This window comes from Penicillium roqueforti, assembly GCF_015533775.1.
Source record: "Penicillium roqueforti strain LCP96 04111 chromosome Unknown scaffold_34, whole genome shotgun sequence".
NCBI lineage: Eukaryota > Fungi > Ascomycota > Eurotiomycetes > Eurotiales > Aspergillaceae > Penicillium > Penicillium roqueforti.
This window is the reverse complement of record NW_024067598.1, coordinates 59127-84970: the sequence shown is the minus strand read 5'-3', so window position 1 is coordinate 84970 and position 25844 is coordinate 59127. Positions and strand designations below refer to the sequence as shown.

Genomic DNA, 25844 nt, shown 5'->3' with positions numbered 1-25844 from the left:
CATACATCTTTCCTTGGGTCTTTGTCGCAACCCAGCTAAAGTAGTTTCGCCGAATGGACTCACGCTAAGAAGTGGGTGCAATTTTCATGGTGACGCCACTTTTAAAACTGCAAAGCGATAAATTGATCGCCTGTAAGAACTTAGCTTCTTCAACACTCAAACGACAATCCCAGTGTTGAACGCCATTCTCGAGTCACCATGGGTTTCGGGAACCTTGCAGACTACCCTCGGCTGCTTGTGGCTGCCAATCCCTCACGACTCGAATTGGTAACCCTCTTTGTTGGCCTGGCGTCTGCAATTGGATCGGGTGTCCCTTTCCCCATCATTGGTATCGTATTCGGTCAACTTATCGATGATTTCAATTCGGTGACCTGTGCCGAAGCTGCTGGCGAGCAAGGGGACTCCAGCGATCAAGCGGACATCAATAGCAGAATTCTGCTGATCGTGTACCTGGGCATTGCTCAATTCGTTTTAATCTACCTTCACCTACTATGCTGGACGATGACCGGTGCGCGCCTGGCGCAGCGACTCCGCGAAAAGTATCTCCAGAACCTGCTCCGACAAGAACCCTCTTTCTTTGATAACCTGCCGGCCGGAGAAGTTGCTTCTCGACTCAATACCGATATCCAAACCATTCGCTCCGGTACAGCTGAGAAGGTCGGAATCTGTATCTCGAGTTTCTCCTTTTTCGTCACCGCATACGTCGTGGCATTTATCAAAGACTCTATTCTTGCCGCGATGCTACTGTCCTTGATCCCCGCATACTTCATTATGTCATTTGTTGGAAGTTATTATATCGAGAAATACACCGGGCGCATGTCGGATTATGCTGCTTCCGCTGCGTCGATTGCCTCCGAAGCGCTGAACAACATTGTTGTGGTGCATGCATTTGGTGCCAACGCTCGTCTAGAGGAGAAGTTCTCCAAGGCGTTAAAGGACTCGGAAACCGAAGGATTGAAAAAGGCGTCTGCCACTGGTATTCAAGCCGGTGTCTTGTATTTCGTCTCATATGGTGCAAACGGTCTTGCATTCTGGCAAGGAAGTAAACAGATCGCCGCAGCAGTGCGCCGCGAGTCTGCGGGAGCCACTGTCGGAGCTATTTTCACGGTTATCTTTGTCTTGGTCGAAGGTCAGTTTAATAGATATCTTGGTGTGAAATATTTTACTAACATTAACGATAGCTACCCTGCTTCTGAGTCAAGTTGCACCTTTTATCCACCTGTTTACACAGGCTGTTGCCTGTTACCACAAGCTGCGAAGCGATATTGATCGTGTATCCTTGATTGATGGACACTCCGATGAGGGCATTCGCCTCACCGAGGCGGAGGGTGGATTTGAATTGAAGGACGTCTCTTTCATTTACCCCTCCAGGCCCGAGATCACTGTCCTTAACAAGATCAATCTCTCTATTGCTCCCAAGAAGCACACTGCCATTGTTGGCCTTTCTGGAAGTGGAAAGTCCACCATCGCAGGTTTGGTTATCCGCTTGTATGATGCCACGGGAGGTGAGATCACTTTCGATGGCCACAATATCCGCGATGTCAATACCCGTGACTTGAGAGGATTCCTCAGTCTTGTGCAGCAGGAGCCTTCCCTTCTCGACCGATCCCTTTTGGAGAACATCGCACACGGCTTGATGAACTCAAGCAAACCAGCCCATGCACACCTGAAGATGGCACTCCTTTCAACGGACCTCGGTGATCTAGCCACCGAAGTCAGAGAGGGTGAAGATCTTATGACCGCAGCAGAGAGACGGGGCCCAGAAATCGTCGAAATCGTTCAATTGGTCCGACATGCTGCCGCGCTTGCCGATGCAGATGGCTTTATCGAAGCATTGCAGTATGGGTACGCCACGATGGTTGGCTCTAGTGGTCGACTCATCAGTGGTGGTCAGAAGCAACGAGTCTCTCTTGCGCGTGCCCTTGTCAAGGATCCTGCGGTTCTCATTTTGGACGAAGCCACAGCTGCTCTGGATTCACGCAGTGAACAGCGTATCCAACGGGCTATCAACAACATCTCAACCGGTCGAACTGTTATCACGATTGCTCATCGTCTGTCAACGATCACAAATGCGGATAAGATTGTCTGTATGCACAAGGGAGATATCTTGGAAGAGGGAACTCACGCCGAGTTGATGGCTGCGAATGGGCCTTACTCTGAGCTGGTTAAATTGCAGACTCTCGGAGCTGCGGCTGGATCCAAGACTGATACCACTGCCAGCATTGAGAGCGTCAGCAAGTCCGATGCTACCTCTATTACCGACATGGAAAATGAAAAGGGCGGTCTTTCACATGACCATGAACCTACAAAGGAAACCCGTGTCTCAACCACTGAAGCACCAGCCGGTGACTCCGATGAGGAAGAGGAACAAAATAGAGACCTTCAGGGCCCCGTCAGATCCGTCTGGGGTCTTTGCAAGGGTTATGCTCCAGCTCTCAAGCCCCATACGCTTGTCATTTTTGCTGCTCTTTTCGGTTCCAGCATGGTTGGCGGAGCCTTCTCTGGCGAAGCCGTCATTTTCGGAAACACGGTCGGAAGTCTCAACCCTTGTCACACTGCAGACAGCATCAGCTCACGGGGTAACTTCTACGGTCTGATGTTCTTCGTTCTTGCGATCATCGAGTTCTTTGCAAATATCGTCAGCTGGGGAGGATTCGGCCTTGTCTCTGAGAAGATCGTCTATAAGGTGCGAGTGTTGTCATTCCGGTCACTGTTTGAACAAGATCTCCAGTGGCATCAGTCTAACGGCCGGTCGCCTGCTCTACTTCTGTCCTATATTACCAGAGATGGTAATGCCCTTGCCGGTATTAGCGGATCTGTCGTTGGCACCCTGTTCTCTATCACCGTCAACCTCATTGCCGCCATTATTCTGACCCACATTATTGCCTGGAGAATTGCCTTGGTCTGCCTGGCCCTTGTACCCCTTCTGCTTGGAGCTGGTCTAATGGAGCTCATGGTCCTCGGCAAATTCGAGGAGCGTCATGAAAACGCTTACACCAAGTCTGTCGACATCGGTGTGGAAGCAGTTACCTCTATCAAGACAATCGCCTCTCTTTCTCTTGAAGAGAATACTTTAAGGACCTACCGACGATCCCTGAAAGGACCCCGCAAGGAGACATTTATGGTCACCGTGCAGGCAAGTTTCTGGCAAGCCATGACCTACTTCCTAGGTAACATGGTAAATGCACTGGCATACTGGTGGGGTTCCAAGCAGATCATCAACGGCAACTACAGTCAGACCCAGTTCCTGATTGTCGTCTTCTCTCTCCTAGTCAGTGCCCTGCTTTGGAGTCAGATGTTCGCACTCGCACCTGAGCTTTCTGCCGCGCGATCGGCAATGTCCAGAATCCTTGGCCTGATTGAGATCGGCAAGGACAAGATGGGTGGCCGGCTCAATCCATACACCATGGATGTCGAGGCAACTGAAGAGAAACCCACCTACAACTCGGGCAGCACGGCTTCGAGTGTGCAGATGCGCGATGTTCACTTCTCTTACCCTGCCCGGCCGGACATGAAGATTCTGAAGGGCTTGAACATTGATATTCGCCCCGGCAAGTTCTGTGCCCTCGTTGGACCCAGTGGTGCCGGTAAATCGACCATCATCTCCCTGGTTGAGCGCCTGTACAAACCCGAATCTGGCTCTATCATAATCGACGGAGTTGACGTGACCAAGACCTCGGATGTCACCTTCCGTGACTGGATTTCTCTTGTGCCTCAAGAGAGCGTCCTCTTCGAAGGAAGCATTGAGTTCAATGTTGGTCTCGGTGCCCGACCCAACCACAAAGTGACCCTTGAAGAAATTCAAGAGGCCTGTAAGCTCGCAAACATCCACGATGTTATCGCTGCATTGCCAAATGGCTACCAGACGCTCTGTGGACCGAGTGGTAACCAGTTCTCGGGAGGCCAGAAGCAGAGATTGTCCATCGCTCGTGCTCTCGTTCGCAAGCCCAAGCTTCTCATTCTTGATGAATCGACTAGTGCTTTGGACGCTGAATCCGAGAAGCTCTTGCAGGATGGTCTGGAAAAGGCCGCACGGGGAATCACTGTCATCGCCATTGCTCACCGTCTTCACACTATCCGGAAGGCTGATACCATTTTCTTGATCGATGGTGGTGTATGCACTGACTCTGGCTCTCATGAAGAATTGCTCCTGCGGTCCGACAGTTACCGGGCGAATGTCATGCACCAGACAGTGGCGACTTGAAAAGTATATGTCCGATTTAAATTTCTAGTACTTGTTTAATATATATCCCTATTATTATTATTATTATTATTTTACCAGTGTTTTTATGATCTATTACTAGTAGAAATGGCCGGCATCTTTTCGTATTCAAAAGATATATATTGAAGAAGGATATGCACGATGGGCAGTCTGGCCACGAGTGCGACACAACAACACCATCCAGCGAGGTCAGCTAGCAAGCATGGAGATCACTCAGACCGTAGTAGACATTCTTATCTCCTAATGTAGCAACATCCTGTAAGCTCCTTTTCATTCTGTGAGTGGTGACTGGGCTCTCTTCTCTCTGGGATTATTCGAGATTTTCTCCCTACCTGGAAAATAGGGCCACAATTTGAGGATTCCCACTGCAATGGAAAAAAAGAGATACAAGGCACGATATGAAGCCATAAACCAAAGGTTTGAGTATCTAGGTCCTTTAGGTTTGTAGAAAAGACACGTGAAATATAAGAAAAACATTCAATCAAATTTCAAATCATCTCAATCTATCTGCTTTACAAAAATATCATATATCATCTATCATATTCAGGCACCAAGAACCAGGGGATCAGAGCGACAGCCCGACAACTCCTGAACAGCAGCAGCTAACTCATCAAGCGTGGCATCCACAAAAGTCACATCCTTTTCACTTCCAACAAATCCAACATGCATCTTCCCACCGCGCACGAACGAGACAGCCTTCAAGGGATAAGCAGCATCGCCATGTGGGTTGGAAATATCAACCTTGCAAGAAGATCCAGCAAATGGCATATCATCGAAATCATCCCAGTCCTGGTGATGAACAATCGAGTCAAAGGAGTGTACCTCCGATGACCAGTGTGCGCACAGCTTCGAGATCTTCTCGAACCCGAGGAAATCGTGCGCCGCAGACTCGGCACTCTGCTGCTGCACAAAGCGCAATAGATCTATCGCTGTCCACTGCGACTCGAACTTCACTCTGACAGGAGTGAGTTGGTAGCATGGACCCATGACATTCTCCACGTTTGCTAGGTCGATCGTTCGGCCTGAGGTGACCGTGCCGAATGTCACATCGGGTTTGCCCAGACGACGGACCAGTACCAGTGCCCATGCTGCAGTGAGCACGTTCGCCGTCGTGATCTCCGGCACGGGCTGGAATTCTTCGACGGCCTTCTCGTGGAAGATGGATTTGTCTGTGGACTGGGCCGAGGCTCCATCGAGGACAGACAGTGTCGAATCCTTGAGCAGCTTGCCCCAGTAGCTGATTGCCTTAGTTTGGAGGCGTCCATCGGTAACTCGTGCCATGTATGAGGCGAATGGCTCAAAGTCCACAACCTTGTCTCCGGCATATAGGGTCTCCAGGTCTTGAAGCAGTCTGGGGAGTGAGACGCCATCATATTGGGCGTGCGAAAGGCCTAGCACGAGACAGTGCTTTCCGTCGGTGCCTTGGACATGGAAGATCTTGAGGAATGGCGATCCAAGTTCGAAGTTTGACTCGATGTCTGTTGTGCAGAGGTCGGTGACGTATTGCTCAATATCCTTGTCAGCCTGGCGCATGATCACGGGGACATGTCCGTCTTCAAGGACAACTTGAAGGAAGGACGATTCATGCTCAATGAAGACAGTGCGCAGAATATCGTGGGTCTTGACCAGGTCATTGCAGGCGCTAATCAACTTCTCGCGATCGATATTTTGGTCGAAGTACAGCATGGTGTATTGGATGGAAGTGCGTGGTGCTCCAATAGTTCCTCTAATATCGAGTGCTTGCGAATCTGTGGTCGAGAACACATCCTTGATGGGCCAGCCTGGGTTGGCAAGCTTGGGCCGGACAGTTGAGGCCAAGAACATCTTGACATCCAGATTGTTCAGCGCGGAGAAAGGCTTGTATAGCGGAGCGGCTTCCTTCGCTTGGTCCACCTTCAGCACCTTGGCTGCATCACCAAGACGCATGTGTTGGAAGATATCGGCCACTGATAAGCTGTGTCCCTGTGTGCGGAGACTTGACACCAATTTCATTGCCAAGACAGAGTCGCCTCCAAGGCGGAAGAAGTTGTCATCGACGTCAATCTGCTCGGGACTCAATCGGAGGATCTTGGCCCAAGCGGATTGCAGGATCTTCTCTGTGGGCGATAGGGTTGTCTGCGCTAAGCCCTTTGTCCATGCCTCTTTGAAGCCTCCACGGAGATCTTCGAAGACGTTTCGAGGAATCTTCGATGCCAATTGGTTGAGTGAGGTGTGGTCGAGTTGCTCCAGTCCAGCGGGTAACTTGTCAACCACGACGTACGCAGATGGGGCCATGTAGGATGGCAATGAGTCACGGATAAATTTGTCGAGCTTCTTCAATGACACAGCAAGTGTAACGGGAATAGTGTCGCATACAGTCGTCTCATCGCCCACTATCTCGTATTTCGCCGGCATCACTCTTACACTGTCTTCCTGAGAAGGCTGATTCTCGATGAAGACAGCCAGCTCTTGCTCGGACGCTTTTTGAGTGCCTTCTCTCAACGGCTGGAACACCGATGCAGCTGCCCGAGTTCCGGATGGGAGGTGAGCTGCGAAATGCGACTCGAGGTCTGCAATATCCACCGCGTGTCCTTGAAGGGGTACAACATTCTCCTTGCGGCCAACAAATACCAGACTTCCATCATCTCTGAGCTGGACCATGTCACCCGTAGGCTGCACCTTTCCTGATCGGCCAGCGTGTTCAGAGCTTCCAGCCACAAGCCAGGCAGGTGATTCGACTGTTTCCCCAGAAAGGCAGGCTCCCTCAAGCCAGAGCTCTCCAACACTGCCAATAGGCGACAACAGATCCGGGTTGCGAGCATCACAAACCCAAGGAACCACAGTACGAGGATAGACTGATCCCTGTTTGGTGCTCGCATGGGCGCGAAGGTTGCCAGAGGTTTCGTCAACGAAAAGAGGAGGAGTCTGGTTCCATTGCCAAATTTGATTCAATTCAGTCTCGGGAAGGCAAGAGATTTCATCAATGCGCTTGTCAATACCCTTAGACAACTGCACGCAAGCGGTTTCCAACTGTGCGAGAATCCGTTGCATCTGCGAACTCTCAATCAGGCTGCTATCGAAACTGGCGGAAACTCTGAGGCCACCCTTGTTGATTCCAAAGGCCACCATGAGTGGGTACGGGTTGAAGTGAAGCGCCTCGCGGACAACATCGCCAAGCTCAAATCCAAGCTCGCTACCCACGTACTCGGGATCGGGCTGGATGACCAGTCCGGTGCCAGCTTCGCATGCATACTGCGCGTCTTGGCTGACCTTTCTGATGTTCTGCATTCCCATATGCTGATAGGGTGTGCGAGCCACGATAGTTTGTTGTACTGTCTGCAAGTAGGATTCGACTGAGTTGGATCGGCGGACCTGGATGCGAATGGGAATTGTTGCGATCAGTGGTCCGACGATGCTCTCCACACCCGGTAGCGAAATATCACGGCCAGTGAGTGTCTCACCAAACACGACATCGTCGCTTCCAGTGTATTGGGAGGCGACGAGGGCCCATGCACCGCGGACCAATGTGGCCATCGTGAAAGGCGATCCAGCAACTGTCTCGAGGGAAATCTGATGTTCGATCATGGAATTGGGAGTGGGCATGTAGTCACGAGAGGGCAGGCGGGGGAACTGAGGCCCGACAGCACCCTTCAACTCCCGTCGCCAGAAGTCATGCATGGCAGTCTCGTCTGTATCGCGTACGTACTTGACAAAATCCCGCATCTGTGTCGGGATCGCGACAGAACGGTTCTGCAAGGCATCGCTGACCTGCTTGAGAACGATTGGCTCTGACCATCCGTCGTAGAGAACGTGGTGGACAGTCCAGATCATATACCGCTTGTCATCATTCTCGTTGCTGACAAGGCCGTATCGAGCCAGACTTTGTCCAAGGTTCATCTTCTCGCTTCGGTCGTTCTCGAGATATTGGTTCAGATCTGTGGAGTATCTCCAGGAGATGCCTTCCTTCACAACAATTTGCTGGAGACCTGGGTCTTGAAGCGGTGCCAGACGAGATCGCAGGATAGGGCTTGCTGCAACAACATCTTCCCAGGCCTTCTTCCAAGCATCCAGGGTGATATCCGACGGAATACATGCGACTCTTTGAGCAACGTACGCCTTTGTCGATTTGAGCGAGAAGGTGAACAGTGACTCCTGTGTGGGTGTGCAAAGGTAGATATCTTCCACGTCTTCTTGATCCACCCCACAAGCTTGTGCTGCTTCGAGGCGAGCACTCTCAACAGATTGGGAGATTAAAGAGAATGCCGGGATATCTTCCTGTACATGAGAGCTGCAAGGCTGAACGACAGTGGCCATCGCCGAGAGGGTAGGGTTTCCGAAAGTGCTGATGACAGAAAGGTCGAGATCTTGCGCTCTGCAGACAGACACGAGTCTCATCGCTGCCAAGGAGTCACCACCCAGGGCGAAGAAGTTATCATCGGGGCGAATGGCTTCTGCATCGAGTTTGAGTGTTTCGGCCCAGGCCTGTCGCAGGCGCTTCTCAAGCTCATTCAGTTCCCGGGAAGCGGTGCTTGCAGCTCCTTGGTCTAGCTGGCGCAGATCAACTGTCGCACCAAATGCTCGGAGTTGCTTGCGATCAGTTTTGCCTGAAATCAACACCGGCATAAGATTAACCGGGATATATGTGGTTGGCACCATGTAACGTGGCAAAGTCTTCGCCACGTCCGCATTGGCCTTTGTCAATACGCTACTTAATTCGCTTGAGATGTCATCCAAGGCAAGCTCGGCCTGTCCATGTCCCTTTGGTTGGAAGGCAACGAACGCGACGAGCATTGGCTGACCTCCATAATCCTTGGGGGTAATCACTTCAGCAATGACATTAGCTTCTGAAGGCAGAACAGCCTTTAGCTGACTCTCGATTTCTCCCAATTCGACACGTTGTCCGCGCAGTTTGACTTGAGTGTCCTTTCGTCCAACGAAAACGATACCACCAAGACCATCGGGATCATATCTTCCAAGATCTCCAGTCTTGTACAGACGGCCCCGACGACCAGGGTAGTTTTTGTGGCCTGCAACCAACCAAGGTGGATCATTAATGAAAGAAGCAGCAGTCTTCTCGGGGTCATTGAGATAGCCCTGCCCGACAATCGGTCCCTCAACGAGCAGCTCGCCCACAGCGCCGACTGGCACAAGCTCGTTGTGGTCATTCGGGTTGGCAATCCACATGGCTGCGCCGTTGCCTGGGCCAATGGAGAGATAATCTCGGCCGGTAGCAGCGCTGGCATTGACTGTGCATCCAATGGTGCATTCGCAGGGACCGTAACCAATAATGATTCTGGTTTCTTTGCCCCAGTGGTTGGCGTCTCTTGCCGAGACAGCTTCACCTCCGAGACCGAGGCCGCTGAGCGATGCGATGACATCCGCGTCCAAAATTCGGCCCACTGAGGGGGTCAGGCCTGCGTAGTTAATTCGCATTTTGCGGATAACTTCGTTGATATCATTCAGTCGATCCTCGTCGGATGGAATGCAAAGACAACCACCGTTTCCGAGTGTTAAAAGCATACTGTCGATGCTGACATCGAAAGCATAGGATGCGAAATCAAGCACCCTGGACTCTGGCGTGTATCCAACTGCCTTTGCTCGAGGGATTGCACTGCTCGTGTAAGTTTGGTGGGAAATCTTCACTCCCTTCGGAGTGCCCGTGCTGCCAGAGGTGAAGATGATGTACATGAGGGCGGAGGATGGTACATCGGGTAAGTCGGAAATTGATGGGGACTTTGCTGGATTTGTGAAAGCGTCTTCTTCAACGACGAAGTGGTTTCCAGTGGGCATGATCTCCAGCGACAGCTCATACTGCATGCGGGATGAAACCATGGACTTTGCGCCGACCTGTACAGCCATGTTTTGAAGACGGGCAAGCGGAAGTGTTGGATCCATGAGCGCAAGAGTTGCGCCTGCTTTCATCACTCCAAGCACAGCGACGATCGTCCACCTGGATTTCTCAAAGCACACGGGGAGGACATCGTGCAGCTCAACGCCCATTTCTTTGAGCGAGCACGCTACGGAAGTGGACCACTGATCAATTTGGCTATAGGTCAAGCTGCCATCCCAGGAATCAATGGCGACTTTGTCTGGGTATTCGCGAGCTCTTTCAGCGACCATATCTTGCATACAAAATCTGTAGGTGGGAGGCAATTCGTGGTTCCACCCCCATATATCGTTCAGATCACTTTCAGTCGGGCGAAGACATTGTTCAATTGTCGCATCGGGATTTCCGAGGCATACTCTGACAGTGTCGGCAAGTGCCTCGACATGGTGCTTCACTGTGTACGGCAACATGTTCTCGGTGTGCCACAATGGGCGGATCTCGAGGTGGGCATTATCGAACCGAACTTCGAGATGAAGCATACCCTTTTCAATTACGGTTAGTTATAATTCAGTGGCTATGGTTTTAATCGTTCACTTACTTCATCTTTGGCTTCTTCCGATGTTCGCGAAAGAGAGCTGGTACTCAAAACGAGCGATGCGTCACTGGACGCTCCCGCGGTGATATTCCGAGAGATCGCAGTCGCAACTTCTCCCACATTACTTTGTAATCCTTTCATTACTTCATTCATCAATATTTTGTTCACTGACTCGGGCTCAGCGCCATTTGCGGAATATTTGTAGGACCAGTCGTATGATATTTGGCTGTCTTCCCGGCTGCGCAACAACACAATGAGCCAGGACAACAGCACGATCTCTTCCTTCATGCCGGTCGGAGTGATGATTTGTTCAGAGGCAAGATCCGCAATGTGGAATGAGCTAAAGTCGCCATTGACGTCTGTTGGCACTTTCTCAATTCCATTTGGCGCATTGCGAATATTGGCATCTTCGAGAGGTATGAAGCCCATTTTGACGGCTGACCAGCGCAGCTGGTCTTGGTACCCTCGAGTTTATGTGAAGGGATTGGGAGCTTGATTGTTAGATCGGGAGCCTTTGCGCGGATTAATTTGACGGAAGTGTGTCACTATATAGCCAACTAGACACGGTTCTGCATCAGCTCCACCTCAAGGCTTGAAAGCTCCGAAGATATCCTGAATGTGCCCTGCATGTATTTTGCATATCATCACCGAGATCGGCTATTGCGGGGTGAGTGGATTATTCACGCCCGTTCTGGAAGGCAGTATGAAAGCCGAAGCATGTGGCCGTTTCATCTTTCCTGAGCATTTTGGACCCATACGTGTATGTCGTATGTGATTTCAGATCTCAAAGCTGCATACAATACTGTATGATACAGGACGTATCGGGTCCACAGACTCCACACAAGAGGAAAGAAGGGAAAAACGAGGGAAAAAAGGAAATGCTACGCCAAGATTGGTTACGGAAGACCCCAGTTAGGATATTGCTCACCATCAAGACATAAATTAAAATAACAGATGTTGCAGTCAGCCTGAATATGATCGTCCTATTCTGAAACACATCAAGGCACTCCAAACTGAAAAAGAATGGTTCTCCGAGGTCTCGGAGGCCAATTGCTTAGGGGATCCACGATTGTGCGTGTCAAGCGGAAAAGCCCGATGGAAGCGAAGAACGAGGAAGGGGATTTTCGATATTCTTGCATTCCGAGACCCACCTTGAAAAATCACACGCACATGTGTGTCGTGTACCAGTCGTGTACACTTCTCGCAATGTACTAGCATAGAATCATCCGAATACATTGAACAATAGTACATAATAATAAGTCAATATCCGCTTGGACCTCGCGCAATAAGCGTGGAATATTAAAAAGAAAATTTGATAAAGGCCTCACTCTGTCGCGCACGTTCCTTACGTTGATTTCTTGGCTCGCTTGTAGACAAGTTTAAATGGATTTCTTGCAAACGCCACAAAGTAGCCATCCACTTGTCTATATTAATTTCGTGGTCTGATAAAAGCTACGCATATACTTTAATCTTATTTTTGCACAATGTCTACATTCGAATCCGAATGAATAATATTATACACGACGACAACCTCTTCAGGCAAAGATCTTCGAATGAGCCTGGTAAGGCTGACCAAGACTTCCTAAGCATTTCAGAAAAGTCTTGTGTTGAGATGCACATGCTGATCAGATGCTGACGAACGTTCGGCCGAACCTGCACGTTGGGTAGAGTTTTCAAAGAGGGGCAATCTAATCAGATTCTCCTGTTTTCAGCCAATCAATCTAATCAGATCCGTCGATCCTGCCTATACAGGCTAGTGCCGACTAGTCTGCATGTGTCGTTTCAACGGTGGAGTTTCATTGGCCATCTCACTTCCCGTGCAAGCTTTGTATAATTACTAGCCGTAACAGGCGTAATCGAGCTTGAATTGCTGTATTTACCGTTATGACGAAATACATCCCGCTGTATCCAATACGTAACAGCCCGTTGTTTTCCAATACAGAGTATTACCTGAACGGGTACCTTGAAATACATGTACCTGATTCAAGACATCGATATAATTTCCTCAAAAAGTCTGCAGTTTCCCGCATTCCCCCTAACTTCCAACGTTGGACCTTGGCACTGAACATTCCATGGATGTGAGACTTGTTACCTAATATCTCGGCTTGCCTCGGTATAATCAGATTGATAAGATGGCCTGAAACCGTTCACCTTGTGGATCGCGTTATTCGGTCCAAGCTAACCGACACAAAATTGTCCACATTCCGTCATGCCGGAGAGACATAGAGCCCGATCTCGGCAATTGGCTCATTAAAGAAAAGATCCTGTCCCGGAGGTCGCCCTCTCTAGCTTTTAGAATAGTTTTCCCTTCAACTGACACTACCCCCACTACACACATTTACACACACACACACACACACACGCCAACATGTCCAAGTTCTGGCCCAAAGGAGGCCTTCCCGGTATCCTGCACCACTACGTATGTTCCCGCACCGCTGTCAACAATAACAATTGGGACTACAACTAACAATTGAAACCATGTAGACCGAAACCCTCGTCACATTCGAATCCACCTCCAGCACCGTCCGCCAACCGCACAGTCTCCTCTTCGTCGGCGGACTCGGCGATGGCCTCGCAACAACATCCTACATGGCCGATCTCGCCCACTCCCTACAGCAAACCGAATGGTCCCTCTTCACCCTCAACCTCACATCCTCCTACCAATCCTGGGGCCTCGGCCATCTCGACCGCGACACGGACGAGATCGCCCAGTGTCTGGAATACATCAAAAGCTACAAAGGCGACAAATTCGGCGGCGGCAAGATCGCCCTGATGGGCCATTCCACGGGCAGCCAGTGCGTGCTGCACTACCTCTCCAAGCCAAACCCGCACACCAAGATCCCGGCCTTCGACCCGGAGATCGAACACATCAAGCGGCCCGTGCTGGACGGCGCGATCATGCAAGCGCCCGTTTCGGACCGCGAGGCTATCTTCTGCGTGTTGAAGTGGGGCATTGGAGATACGACGCCTGAGAAGGCACGTGCGGTATATGATGAGATGGAGGCGCTGGCCAAGGCGGCTGTTGCCGAGGGCAAGCCCCATGATACTATCCTTCCTCTGGAGTTGACTTCTATGATTTATCCTGCCAATACGCCGATTAGCTGTCGCAGATTCTTGAGTCTGGTTAGTCCTGAGAGTCCGCAGTCGCCGCAGGAGGATGATCTGTTCAGCTCGGATCTCAGCGATGACCACTTTTTGACTACCTTTGGTCGGATTCAAGAGCAGGCACTGTTGAATCATAAGCTGATGGTATTGATCTCTGGGAAGGATCAGTCGGTTCCTGATTATGTGGATAAGAACAAGATGCTGGCGAGGTGGCAGAAGGCTACGGACCATGATGGCAAATATCAGATTTGGGATCAAACGCACACTGGCGTTATCCCTAATGCTTCTCATGCTTTGAGTAATGATGACCAAGCTGAGGCGCGGAAGTGGCTTGTTGAGAGGGTCTTGGGATACCTCAAGACGGCGGTGGATAGATCTTGAACTAATTTCAATGAAAATGTATGATACTATATTAAAAGCAATTATATACCATTTAAGATGCTTTCCAAGCGCGCGCAATAAGATCAATGCTTGATCGTCCTATAATCGAATCTACGGGAATACGTCCACATTATCCAATTTACTGTGTAGTGGCCGGGGCTTGAATGAGGCGTGTTAGAGAGTATGCAATATAGCCTTGTTCAACCTGAAGCTACGAGTAACAAAGTTTACAAGACCATAATATCCAGTGTATCGAGTAGTGTATCCATGAATTCGAAAATAAAGTACATACGTGGAAGATGAAAATCCAGCTCAAAGGTGTGTATAACACAAAGGAAAGAAGGAAAAGATCGAAAGTAGACATGAGACGCTCAAATGCACCGAGTGGTATCTAGTCGTCAACAGCAGAAATGACAAGACAGTCCAGATAAGAGAAGAAAAGGCCCGGAAAAGGGGGGTTTGGAGGGAGTGATAGGCAGAGTAGATGTAGGTAAATGAGAAGACAGAGGACAAAGGAATAAAGAGAGCCTAGGTCAAGGGAGGGTGAATGTGTACAGGATGGGATGGGAAGGGACGTTGTGTTTAGAACATGCCTCCCTCGGCGGGGATAGCGGGAGGCGGATATTGAGGAACAGCCGGCGGGATGTCCGCCATGGATTCCTGGCGCGCGCGCGCATTCAGGTTACCGCCCTCGCTGGAAGTCTTGCGGAGACGGTTTCGAGAGCGCGGGCGTTTCTCATCATCTGGGAAGACACTGTGTTCGTCCTCGGCGCTCGGGGCCGGGGACGAGACACGTGAAGAATCGGTCTTGTCGATCTTGAACGCACCCAAGATGGTTTGGGTGGCGGTTCCACGGCGACGGCGGGGGTTCATAGGTGGCACTGGGGGTGCGCTGACGGGTGAAGGCAGCGCGGATCCGGGTGGGAGACCGACGAGAGGGACACTTGCTGTGGATGAGAGAAAGGTAGGCTCGGAAATCAGCCTTTTGTTCACGGGGCGCTTGGTGAGGGACGCAGATCCCAAAGCGCGTTGAGAATTCTGCGAGCCGCTGGACGAAGAAGCCAGGGATGTAGACGAGCCGTCTGTTGGCATTTCGTTCAGCGGAGGAGTCGCATTGGCAGAGTAGCCCGGCGCGGCGGGTGGGGCCCGAGGCGAGGCGCCGATGATTGAGGACGTGTTGGACGAGAACTGGAAGGGCCGTTCATATTGGTAGCTTGGTGTGCCGGATCGGCTGCTACTGCGGTGTCTGCCCGAAGCAACAGAGGAAGTGCGTTCGAAACTCATAGGGTCGGATATTTCTGCTGATGGGCGACTCGATGTCGGACGCGAGACGGGCAGAGGAGGCTCAGAGCCTTTCTCGATTGGACCCTCGTTCACAGTTTGAAGATCATCCCGAAGTCTTGTTCGACTCTTAGACCGGCCTGATGCATCCGAGCCTGCACGGTCTCGGAAAGGCGAGTCGCCACGGCTGCGGCTTGACTCGCGTGATTCTTCGTAGCTGTTGTCGCGGCTGATAGATGGCATACGAGAACGGATCGAACGCTCTGATCCAATGTGGGGAGAGCTGGAGTTGGGGTGCTGGCCGAAGCTAAAAGAGGGTCGCTCCTCTTCGCGCCACGAGCCATCTGAGAGAGCAGGCGTAGACGAGTTGCCACCAACATAACCAAACAACTTCTTCTGATCCGGCTTTGTGCTAGCTTGTTTACTAGACTTTTGCTTCAACATGGCAAATGCGTTACCAGCCCGGGAGAATTCTGGGGTTGACCGGCCCGGGTTGGGGCTGCTGGATCGGCTTTCGTTCTCAGCGACACTACGCAGCTTCTCCTGCACCTTTCTACGTCTCTCTGCCAGCTCGATGGCGAATTCCTCTCGTTCCCTTTGGGTCTCGGTGCTGCCATGACGGCGATGATGAAGTTCTAATTCCTCCCTCCAGGACGGGCCGTTCGATAAAGGTGTGTCAGCAATAGTTCCAGGTGCGGATGACCCTGCGCTGTTTCGAGAACCTGCACCTTCGACAGAATGTCCAGAAGGAGATCGCGAGCTCGATGTTCCTGGGCGGGTTCTTGATGATGACCGACTTTCATCACGGGTTTGTGTTATCGTAGGAAGACCGTTCGGTGGCTGGGGGGTCCCGGTCTTAGGAAAATGTTTGTCATTTTGGTGCTCTGACGAGCGAGGTGAAGGAGGAGGGAAGATAGAAGACATCTCACTTTCCTGGCGTAGGTGAGATCGAACCAGTCCCCCCATTCCACCAAAGCCTTGATCTGGTTCCAGGGTTGGTGAGTCAGGTCGTTTGGGTGTGTTATCGCTGACTACGGGGGAAGAAATTGTGAAGTCAAGGCCGTCCTCGTCAATAGGTCTAAGATCACCTAGGTCGGAGTATCTCACTTCGGGAAGCGTTTCGAGATGATCCTTTGTGGAAGTTGATGGCTTGTTAGATCCCACACTGGACTGCTGAAGCGGCGGACCGTACTCGCTAGCCAGAGATGACAGTTCACGCGAGGAAGGTCTCTCTCCGTCATCACCAGACTCGCTGGCACTTGAGTTAGCATAGAAAGTCCTCACTCCAGGTCTGAAGGGAGAAGCCTCAACGCTGGAGGAAGGATCGATGCTATAGTGAGATGAGGCCGACTCTGCTGTGGAACGATAGCTAGACTTCGACAGTCCCCGAGCACGGCCCACGGGTTCAGCCGGTAGAGGTCGGCGCGGAGGCGATGCGCGGCGAGGGGGCGGGGTCTCTCGGCCTTGGTGCATTTGAAGTTGGCGGCGGGAGAATGCCTGCTCGTCAAAACCAGTGGCAGGCCGGTGGAACAAGCCCATAGCGGTAGCCTTTCCATGATCATCTGGGTTAATTGAGGCAGCCAACAGTGAGGGAACGTCGTTGTTCTCGCTTGTGGGAGGGCTCAGGGGAGGAGCCCCAAACGTTGCTGTGCTAGGCGAGAGATGGTCTTTGAACCCGGCTTCTCCGGACATTCGTGGCTTTGATGATGTTGCAGATGGAGGAGGGCTAGTCGGGCCTGTGGTAGAAGCCGGCTCGACAATCGCAAGCTTCAGGTGGTCCCTTAGGTTGGTGGCACTTTTGGAGAAGTTACGGTTCAAAGAGGGAATATCTGGAGTGCCAGCACGCTGGCGACTCAGACTCTCTAGGCGGTTCAAAGTCGAGCTCTGCTGGCTCTGAACAGCCTGTGTCAATCCTTGTCCGTAGAGACGACGGCTCCGAACCGAGCCATTGCGCGGGCCAGACATGGGGCCAGGACCGGGTCGAGAGTCCTCAGGGAGGGTTTCGGGGAACGGATAGCCCGTCGCTGGGGCTTGGGACGTGGTCAACGGTGACTCGTCGGCGGAGGTTCCTACAGTTGATGTTGGGACTGTTGACAGTGGTCCAGATGCGGTGGAGGAGTATGTGAGTCGGCTGTTAGATGAAGCAGTTGAGGCGGCATATCCAGATTCCCGGGCAGCCGCGGCCTCCGCTCTCTCTTCCTTCTCCTTGAGACGCAATCGCTGAAACGCAGATAGGTTCAAGTCATGCTCATAGACCGGCTTTCCCATTCCCCAGCGACCAGCGTCGGGCGTATCGGGGGTTGTTGCCGCTGGCGATCTGACCGGAATCTTATAAATCTTTTGGCGACCTCCAAACAGATTATTGCCCTCGGCGCGACGGGCTCTGCTCATCATACTGCCCGTTTGGGATCGATCGTCGTCCGTACCATAGCCGTCCCCACCGGAAGCGAAAGAAGTGCGGTCAAGTGCAAAGGATGGTCGGCTACCGTCATTGGAGCAAACTTCGTCAATGTCTGTCAGCATGGCGGGGTTGTGACCGAACAAATTGAGTCGGGAAGCGCGCTTGGGAAATAGAACGCTATCATCACTAGCCTTGCCTAGCATTGAGAGTGGGTCGTCCTGTTCCTTGAGCATGCTAAATCGAGCGGACAACTTGGGCATTAGCAGACTGGTGCGGAAGTTGTCTGTCGGCGGGAGTGCGGCTGATAGGTCGAAATCTAGTTTGGGTTCCGGTTCGACCACCTTCTTCTTCGATGATTTTAGGCTGAATCCTGGCGATGTCGCTTCTTCCTCCGCGACCTCCTTCGCCTTCTTGTGTTTGCGGAATCGGTTCATCATTGGGATGCTCGAGGTGCTCAGGGGCCACCTCGTAATTGGAAAGGAATGAATGCGCTTCGATAATTTTACGATTGGGTTGAGTGAATGTCGATAAATCCGAGAGTGTAGTAGTAGCTTCAACGACGATCAGTGTCCCGGGTTGGCTCAATGCGGTCAAAGTGACTCAATGGATGTCCTTATCCAGAGAATGAAATGAGCGGCATGACCTTCAAGTGCAACAACAAGTGCAGATGGAGGTCAGGGAGAGAGAGACGTCCCCTGAAGAGAAGAAGCGCCAGGAATACCGAGTTCACGCCGTGTACCGTGAATGGTCCGGGTGCCAGACCAATCAGAGTAATTAGCGGGGATTGACAGATCACAGCATGAGAGAAACGGGACGCAATATGCTGCAGAGTCCGTCGAGAAGGAAATAGGTCGAAAAGAAAGAATGACTGGGGAAATTGACGCGAAGAATGCGATGGGAGGGGGAGATTTGGAATGGATCCAGAACTGTAACTGTCCAGGGCCCTTAGCGGCATACGATATTACCAAGAGAAAAAAAAATAAGATCTAGATGATCGTCTCAAATGGGGTGTCCACCAGCGGATCAAAATTAAGTACCGTTCGTGTTCTTTATTCTAATGGTTATATTCCTTGGATCTCTCGGTAGCGATATAGAATGTTATATACGATCTATATTCTCTGTTTATTTACTGTTTCAGCAGACCTGCATTGCCTGCACTGTCCATGCCCCAAGGGGCTTCCCGAGCCTGCATCCATGGTCCGATGCAGGTACGGTATGGTATGGATACTTAGGCGACCAGTGTAGACTCCGCTCAACATCAGGTAGCCACTGCCCAAACTTACCGTCATCCATTTCACCCCCCTTGCGTAAGATAAAAAAATAAAATGTTCAGGATCACATCCCCCTCTTCTTTCCTTTTCCCTCTGTCCTCTTCCTTCTGGTCTCGCTTCCGGAATGTGGAACCTGGGGCTGAGCGCCACCCTGATGACTGCGAGATTGGACATGTCGATGTGGCCAATTCTGGTTCGAAACATGCAATTCGGTGGTGTGTGTGCGATGTTATTTCCAATGTTCTTATGACATCGGGGGACTCCGTAATGAAGCAATGAAAAACACCCATTCGCTAGGGGGTCCCGGGGGCCTGGACACGGGAAACACCAAGATCGTCGCCCCATTACTTCATTTCACAGTTTGGGAGCAGGATTTTGAATGTGGAAGGTGGTCACGGTCCGGAGTAGTTCATCCGTCCAATCTCTCATATCAGAATCGAGAAATAGGATCGAGTCACAGTATACATACTGTATAATGTGAAACTCCTTACTTAGGAAGCCGGCAGCAAGGGAAATTCATTGGTTGTAACTCTCTAGTAATCCCACTAATCAGACATGCCATACTCCCGTACCCCGTACAACATGCAATAAAGTTGGAAGATACGTGGGAGGTTCGTCGCGATCTTAATCTGCACTATGTCCATAGAGCAATATATTGAAAATATGACTTGCTTTGGAAAACAATGGTCAGCCACAACATAAGGTACTAGTGGTACAACAATGACACAAGATAGGCCAAAACCTAACGAACTCATGAATGTTCCGACTCTGCAGGACCAGCGTGCATGACAAGGCATTCGCTGCATCTGATGAGGCTATGTATGTTGGATTTCCGATATCCTCTACACCATCACCACCACTACATGTAACTAACTAGTAATGGTTGTGGATCAACAGCAATGTTAGCAGCAAGAGCTGAACCATGGTAGATGCTACGATAGAGTCCAAGTCCATCTCCACTCGACCCAGCAACTATTTATGATAGGGGTCTGTTGATATTAGGGATTCATCCGATCTGAGTGGAACCGAAGAACATCCCCAAAGCCTAGAATAAAATAAAAAGGAGCAAACTTCTTTAGCGCGTCCCCAGGTGCGTCTTGGCCGGTAGGCTTGACAGCCGTTTGGGAAAGCCCCGCCTATAAGCTTTTCCACCTTCCGATAGGCGTGATTCGAATCATTAGCCCTAGGGAAGTTGGTGTAGTGCCCCTGACTAGTCCGAATCTGGATACTAATTTAACTCGGGATCTTGTTTTTTCTTGTACATTTCGAGCGCTGTTAACCACTTCCAAGTTATGTATGTATCATAAATATGATATCTACTCCGTAGCTTTGATTGCATTGATGTCATCACCGTCAATCCAATAATACCAGGGAGCACTCCGTACGGAGTATCCGGAGCATCGAAAGACATCGATAACGTACCGGAAAGCATCCGCCAACCGGGTCTCAACCAACGGAGCAATCCGCGGGGCCAATCCCTCGTGGCCGAATTTTTCGGTTTCATTTTTAGAGAAAACAAAATTCCCGGGCAAAAGTCCTGGTTATCAGCCATACACTACACTCCCGAGTACCACTGGATATTGTCACCTTGGATCTATCTACGAGCTATACTTCCAGAATGCATCGAAACCAACGAGATCCCGATAATCCAATATTAGAAACCCACGATCAACTCGGAATCGAGAAACCCCGATCGCGAATATCAATATCCGGAGTACTAGCCGGAGATCCAGGGGCTTCCACCAACGAGGGACTCTCCACCGAACATGCCAACACCAAACCGGTGGAAACTCAACAAAAAAAAAACGAAACGAGCATTATAATTGGAGGCCCTCCTCCCCCATCCACTGTTAGTGAAGAGGGGTTGCCGGGACCGGGCAGCCCCCGGTCTCTCTCGACGGTCTTCATGAAGCAATAGTTAGAATCTGCCATAGTCGTATGACCACGGCTGATCCGCTCATTGCTCACCTGGTGATTCCTCGCCACTGTGCTCCGTACGGTGCTCAAGATCGATTCAATATTGTAGGTTTGTGCCTGGTTGTGGGTTAGGCCAAGTTTGACGCACTGTTTTAACTCGGCTGACGGTCATACGGAGTATGAATTGGTCTCAGGTGGAGTCGGCAATTGGGTTTGGTGTCCGTCATCGAATTTCGATCCGTTAATTAGAGAAAACTTTGTTAGCTCGCTAGAATCCTAGTCTTAATTTATTTCAGACGGGGGCGTCGAGGTCTAGAACGCAGGTGAGCATTATCCTCACTCGTGCAAAGTACAAACTTGACTATTCCGTGCTCGGTACCGGAGACGACCCCTAAGGAGATATATTGTCGTCATCGTTGGCCTAAGCAGCATGTACAATTTCCCTACATGGCAACTTATCTACGAATCAAGACATGACCACTTATACATCAGAAATTCGAGAATAGTATCTCATAGTTTGCGGGGGATAGAATCATGCAAGATGTACCATTAACAAAAAAAAAAACGAAAAGCTGCACGCTCGCTCAACTCTCCATCACATAGGGACCACCGTTTCCCATCTCACATTACCACACCAAGTCCACATGATTCGCGAGAGGGGAGCAGGACAGGAAAAGACAAGAGAAGAGGGAGAAGAATATAGAAGACAGGGGAGAAAGGAGGTACCTTTTCATTCATACATGATCTCACCCAATCTAGAAGGGGCAAGCAAAAACACAAAAGAAAGGGTCGTCTGCTCATAGCGCAATCACAGCAACAAAAAAGACCATCCTGTTACTTACTGGCTTCCCAGCCCACCCAGCTACGGGGCATCACTCGCCAGACCTTGCATTCACCACTACGGAGGTCGTTGAGCTTAAAGCTCTCCATTTTGACCTTCTTGCTCTCGCGGCCTTGCTCCCAGGCTCGGATCTTCTTCTTCGTGCCATCCCAATCGACCACGATGCCGACGTGGTCGGGTCTTCCAACCTCGGCGCTGTACTTCTGGTGCATAGTACCGCGGTGACCCTGGAATCGGGCATTGCGGAAGCTGACAATGTCACCAGCGCGGATTTCATCGTTCTGAGACACGGAGGCATTGGCCAGGTTTGAATAAACCGAGGCACCGTAAGCGCGGGTCCCCACCGGAAGTAGCGCGTCGGAAAGAGGACTGAGCAGGTGCTGGACCAATCCGAACGGAGTGCCGTCTCCAACGGTAGAGTTTTGGACCGAGTTGACGGCTTCCGAGATTCGGGTTCCAAGCTGAATGTGAGCCTGCTCGAGCTGATCCTGGCGAGACGGGAGCGGTGGGGGTTCATGGCGCTGCTCGAAGGAAGCATCCTTGGGGTTCTTGGGATCGAACTGGACATTCAACACTGTCTGAGAGTAATCGATGAATAGAATATAGACGTCCTTAGAGACTGTCGTTTTGCCACTGCGGTTCGTAGATGCAGTCTCCTCGACCTCGAAAAGCAGATCAGTACGGTTCTGGAAAGCTGGAGGCGGTGTCTTGGGTTTAGTCCACCAGAGGGTATACGCGGCGAAATCAACATCGGTGGCGATGTAGCCTTGGTCAATAGATGGGCGAGAAACATCCATAGATCGGCGAAGATTGGGCTGACTTCTTAGAATATCCACAGATGCGCGCTGGGTTCGAGCTGCGGACGGGGATGGCAAACCCGAAGCCTGGCCTTGGGGAAGCGCCAGTGAAAGGCGCTTATCACTCCTTTCTCTTACTGGGCTTTGCACAGGAGGGGCATCATATAGATCGTCAAATTCATCGGCCGCTTGTGTTGGGAAAGGAGGAGGCGGCCCTGGGCGACCGACTGGGACGGGTGGAGACGCCGGAAGACCATGTCGGGGAGCAGCGTAGTTGAAAGGGTCATATTCAACATCATCATCGCTGTTTGGCTCTCTGTCCGGCGGAGGGGGCGGCGGTCCCCTAGGTGTGTCGATAGACGCACGTGCATTCCGGGGCGGCTGGCTTGGCGGTGGAGGCGGAACTGCTCTGGGAGCCGTGGGTGGAGGAGGAGGTAGGTGATGATGCCGGGATTCCTGGGGGCTGCGCGGAGACTGGATGGAATAGTCGTCGGTGAAAATACCCTCGTCAAAGCTGGATTCACGCTCGTGGGCTTTCAGAGCATCCTTGTGTTTCACACCCGATGCGATATCTGTGTCATAGTCTCCATCATATTCAGTCACCTCTCCTTCCGCTTCTTCTCCAGCCTGTCGAGGAGCAGATAACGCACTCGTGCGACTGTCGACGGTAGATCGGCGACGAAGCTGGTCAGAAGGCAGGGGAGGGGGAGCGCGGCCCTGCGCCGATGGTGGCATTGGCGGATTGACTGGAATAGGGGGTGGTAGACGACTAGCTCTCTTTTCAGCCGCGGGGGTCGAAGCCGTAGAGGGCATAGGGTCGTATATTGAAGATCGGCGAGAGTCAATATGTTCATGAACCGCATGTGTAGGCACGGGTGGTGGAGCAGGCGAATTATTCAACGACAGAGTAGATGTGTGCACCGACAATTCATCATCAGACTCTTCGCCCTTGTCGGCAGTTGTGGGCCGTGGTAGAGGAGGAGCTGGTCGACCTGTATATCATCGTTAATGCCCAGGTCGTATAATTTGCTTCCGGATCTGGGTACTTACCAGCAGGAACTGGCGGAGGTGAAGCCGGTGGCTCGACTGGAACTGTCGGGACGGGCCTTGACTCTCGGTGAGGCGGAGGAGGCGCGGAACGATCTGCGACTATCAGGAATTGGAACCATGCATCAGACTGCTGGAGAATAATTTACCTTGAGATGGTGGAGCCGGGGCCGGACGGTCAATAGAGGTACGAGGCAGTGCACCTTCGTGGACGACCTCCTCGACGTCTGGCACATCGCGTGCGGGGTGTTGTTCAGTGAGAGGAGTTGCCAAAGGCTCCTCCTCTTCCTTCTCCACCTCAGTATAAGAAGGTACCGGCTTGCTAGCCGCGTTCATCCCAGGAAGTGGGATCATAGGGACAGGGGGCGCATTGGCAGGGGAAGTGGGCTCAGATTCGAGCTCTCCAAGCCGCTTCTCTGACTCGATGGGAGTCTTGGGCTTGCGAGCACTACCGGCACTAGCCATACCTGGCATACCTGGCATACCTCCGATAGGCGGGCCGAAGAGACCCATCATGCCCATTCCTCCGCTCATCTTGGCCATTCGCTCACGCAACTCCATTCTGCGTTTAGTTTCAGGGTCCATTTCCTCCTCTTCCTCTTCCTCTGCATCGCCCTCGTCTTCAACATCTGCCTCGGCAGTTTGTTCGACTGCAGGAGTCAACGGTTGACGACGAGAAACTGGACGCGGTTGAGCCTGATCTTCCTCATCGTCCTTGCTGGTGGATGTTTCGCCGGCATCCTCGGAGTCTGCAGCAGCGGAGTAGTCGGCATCATTGGCGTCACTCGCGACTTCCTGGGTGGGTGAGAATGGGGCAGGGGGCTGTGAAGGAGGGGCCGCAGCCCTCAATGTATCAACACTAGTATCGCGAGTAGCCGGTGGTTCTTCAACGGAGGGAGGTTCCTGTTCCTCGTCGAGGACTGCGGGAGCCACGGGTTCGTCCATCGACTTCTTGGGAGGGCGAGAGGGTTTTTCTTTCTTCTGAGCTGCCTCTGCATGACGTTGAGCTTGCTCTAATTGCTGCTTCTGAAGCAAAGCAATTCGGTCTTTCAGACTAGTTGGCTTAGGCTGGTCCTCTGCTCCCTCTTCGCCACCTTCAATATGGGCAGGCCGGCTTTCAGAAACCGGAGGCTCGCGGGCAATTTGTTCCTTCACATCTGGATCCTCCTCTCGTTTATAGATCTTGGGCGCAGGTTCCCTTGGTGGAGGCTTATAGGCATCCCGGCTAGGAGGTGGTGCGACGAAAGGCTTCTTGACGAAGGATGGCTGGGAACCACCGGGTTTGAATGGCGTAACCGGTGCAGCGGCAGGTTTATTGAAGGCAGCAATACGATCCCTGAATGATGACCCCGAGGGCTTATCCGCTACAGCTGGAGGCGCAGGTTTTGAGGGTGCTTTGGCTGCGGATTCGGTTGGGGCCACGGGATGGGCGGGAGCGGGCGCCTTTGCTGGCTGCGGGGGCGAGGATACAACTTCTGATACAGGGGCACTCGCATGTAGACGAGGGGACTGGGGCAGTGGCTGCGAAGATTGAATCCCATAATCTTCCTCTGTAGGCTGCACCGCGGGCTCGGGCTCGCGCTCAGCCTGCTTGCTTTCGACCACGGGAGACTCCACTGGCAACGTCTCGGGCTCCTTTTTGGGCCTGGGTCGAGATGGCCTCGGAGGGGCCGGAGGCTCATATTTTTCAACGAAGTTTTTCGGGAAGATGCCCTCCTGTCTGGCCCCCTGGGCGTCTGAGTATTCACCGTAGTACCAATCGTCGTCCTCCAGGGCGGTGACGGTCACGATTTGACCGATCGGGAAGTTGAGGTCATCATCGTGGCCCGACGCGTACTCGAAGACCGAGCGGACCGTGAAGGGCGGAACTGACATCTGGCAAGCCGAGACCGATGTTCAGGCCTTAGGACAATCGGTGTGGAGTGAGGAATGCTGAACGAGTCTGTGACGCAATGATGCTAGAATATCTGTACAGAGCGAATCGCCGGCTTCAATGCCTTTAGCATGCAGCAATATTTAAGGCGAAACGAATCAATTCCTTTGTGGTACGAAGGCGTGTCAGCTTAGATGAAACGGACGTCAGTGAGTGGATGCCTACGGGGGAGATGAGGGGGGGAGGGGGGACTGCGGAAACACTCACGGCGTGGAGAACCGAACACCGTAACCGGGGCCAGTAGAGA

At 51.8% G+C, this 25844-nt stretch overlaps 5 protein-coding genes across 5 annotated transcripts; 2 read left to right on the top strand and 3 right to left on the bottom strand.

The window, feature by feature from the left end:
- Window positions 1-198: 198 nt before the first annotated feature.
- On the top strand, window positions 199-4204 carry LCP9604111_8529 (ABC transporter ATP-binding protein; the record flags this gene model as incomplete). Its single annotated transcript, XM_039076682.1, has 2 exons — window positions 199-1129; window positions 1182-4204. The coding sequence occupies 2 exons, from the start codon at window positions 199-201 to the stop codon at window positions 4202-4204; spliced, it is 3954 nt and encodes a 1317-aa protein (XP_038925441.1).
- Window positions 4205-4765: 561 nt separating this feature from the next.
- Window positions 4766-11052, bottom strand: sidD (nonribosomal peptide synthase SidD; the record flags this gene model as incomplete). The annotated part of the gene is made up of 2 exons (XM_039076681.1): window positions 4766-10570; window positions 10627-11052. The coding sequence occupies 2 exons, from the start codon at window positions 11050-11052 to the stop codon at window positions 4766-4768; spliced, it is 6231 nt and encodes a 2076-aa protein (XP_038925440.1).
- A 1939-nt stretch (window positions 11053-12991) lies between these two features.
- sidJ (putative siderophore biosynthesis lipase/esterase) lies at window positions 12992-14109 on the top strand (the record flags this gene model as incomplete). Its single annotated transcript, XM_039076680.1, has 2 exons — window positions 12992-13042; window positions 13108-14109. The coding sequence occupies 2 exons, from the start codon at window positions 12992-12994 to the stop codon at window positions 14107-14109; spliced, it is 1053 nt and encodes a 350-aa protein (XP_038925439.1).
- Window positions 14110-14691: 582 nt separating this feature from the next.
- On the bottom strand, window positions 14692-18225 carry LCP9604111_8526 (uncharacterized protein; the record flags this gene model as incomplete). The annotated part of the gene is made up of 1 exon (XM_039076679.1): window positions 14692-18225. One exon carries the CDS (start codon window positions 18223-18225, stop codon window positions 14692-14694), a length of 3534 nt encoding a protein of 1177 aa, XP_038925438.1.
- Window positions 18226-21813: 3588 nt separating this feature from the next.
- On the bottom strand, window positions 21814-25539 carry LCP9604111_8525 (SH3 domain protein; the record flags this gene model as incomplete). The annotated part of the gene is made up of 3 exons (XM_039076678.1): window positions 21814-23609; window positions 23668-23760; window positions 23814-25539. 3 exons carry the CDS (start codon window positions 25537-25539, stop codon window positions 21814-21816), a joined length of 3615 nt encoding a protein of 1204 aa, XP_038925437.1.
- Window positions 25540-25844: the final 305 nt, after the last annotated feature.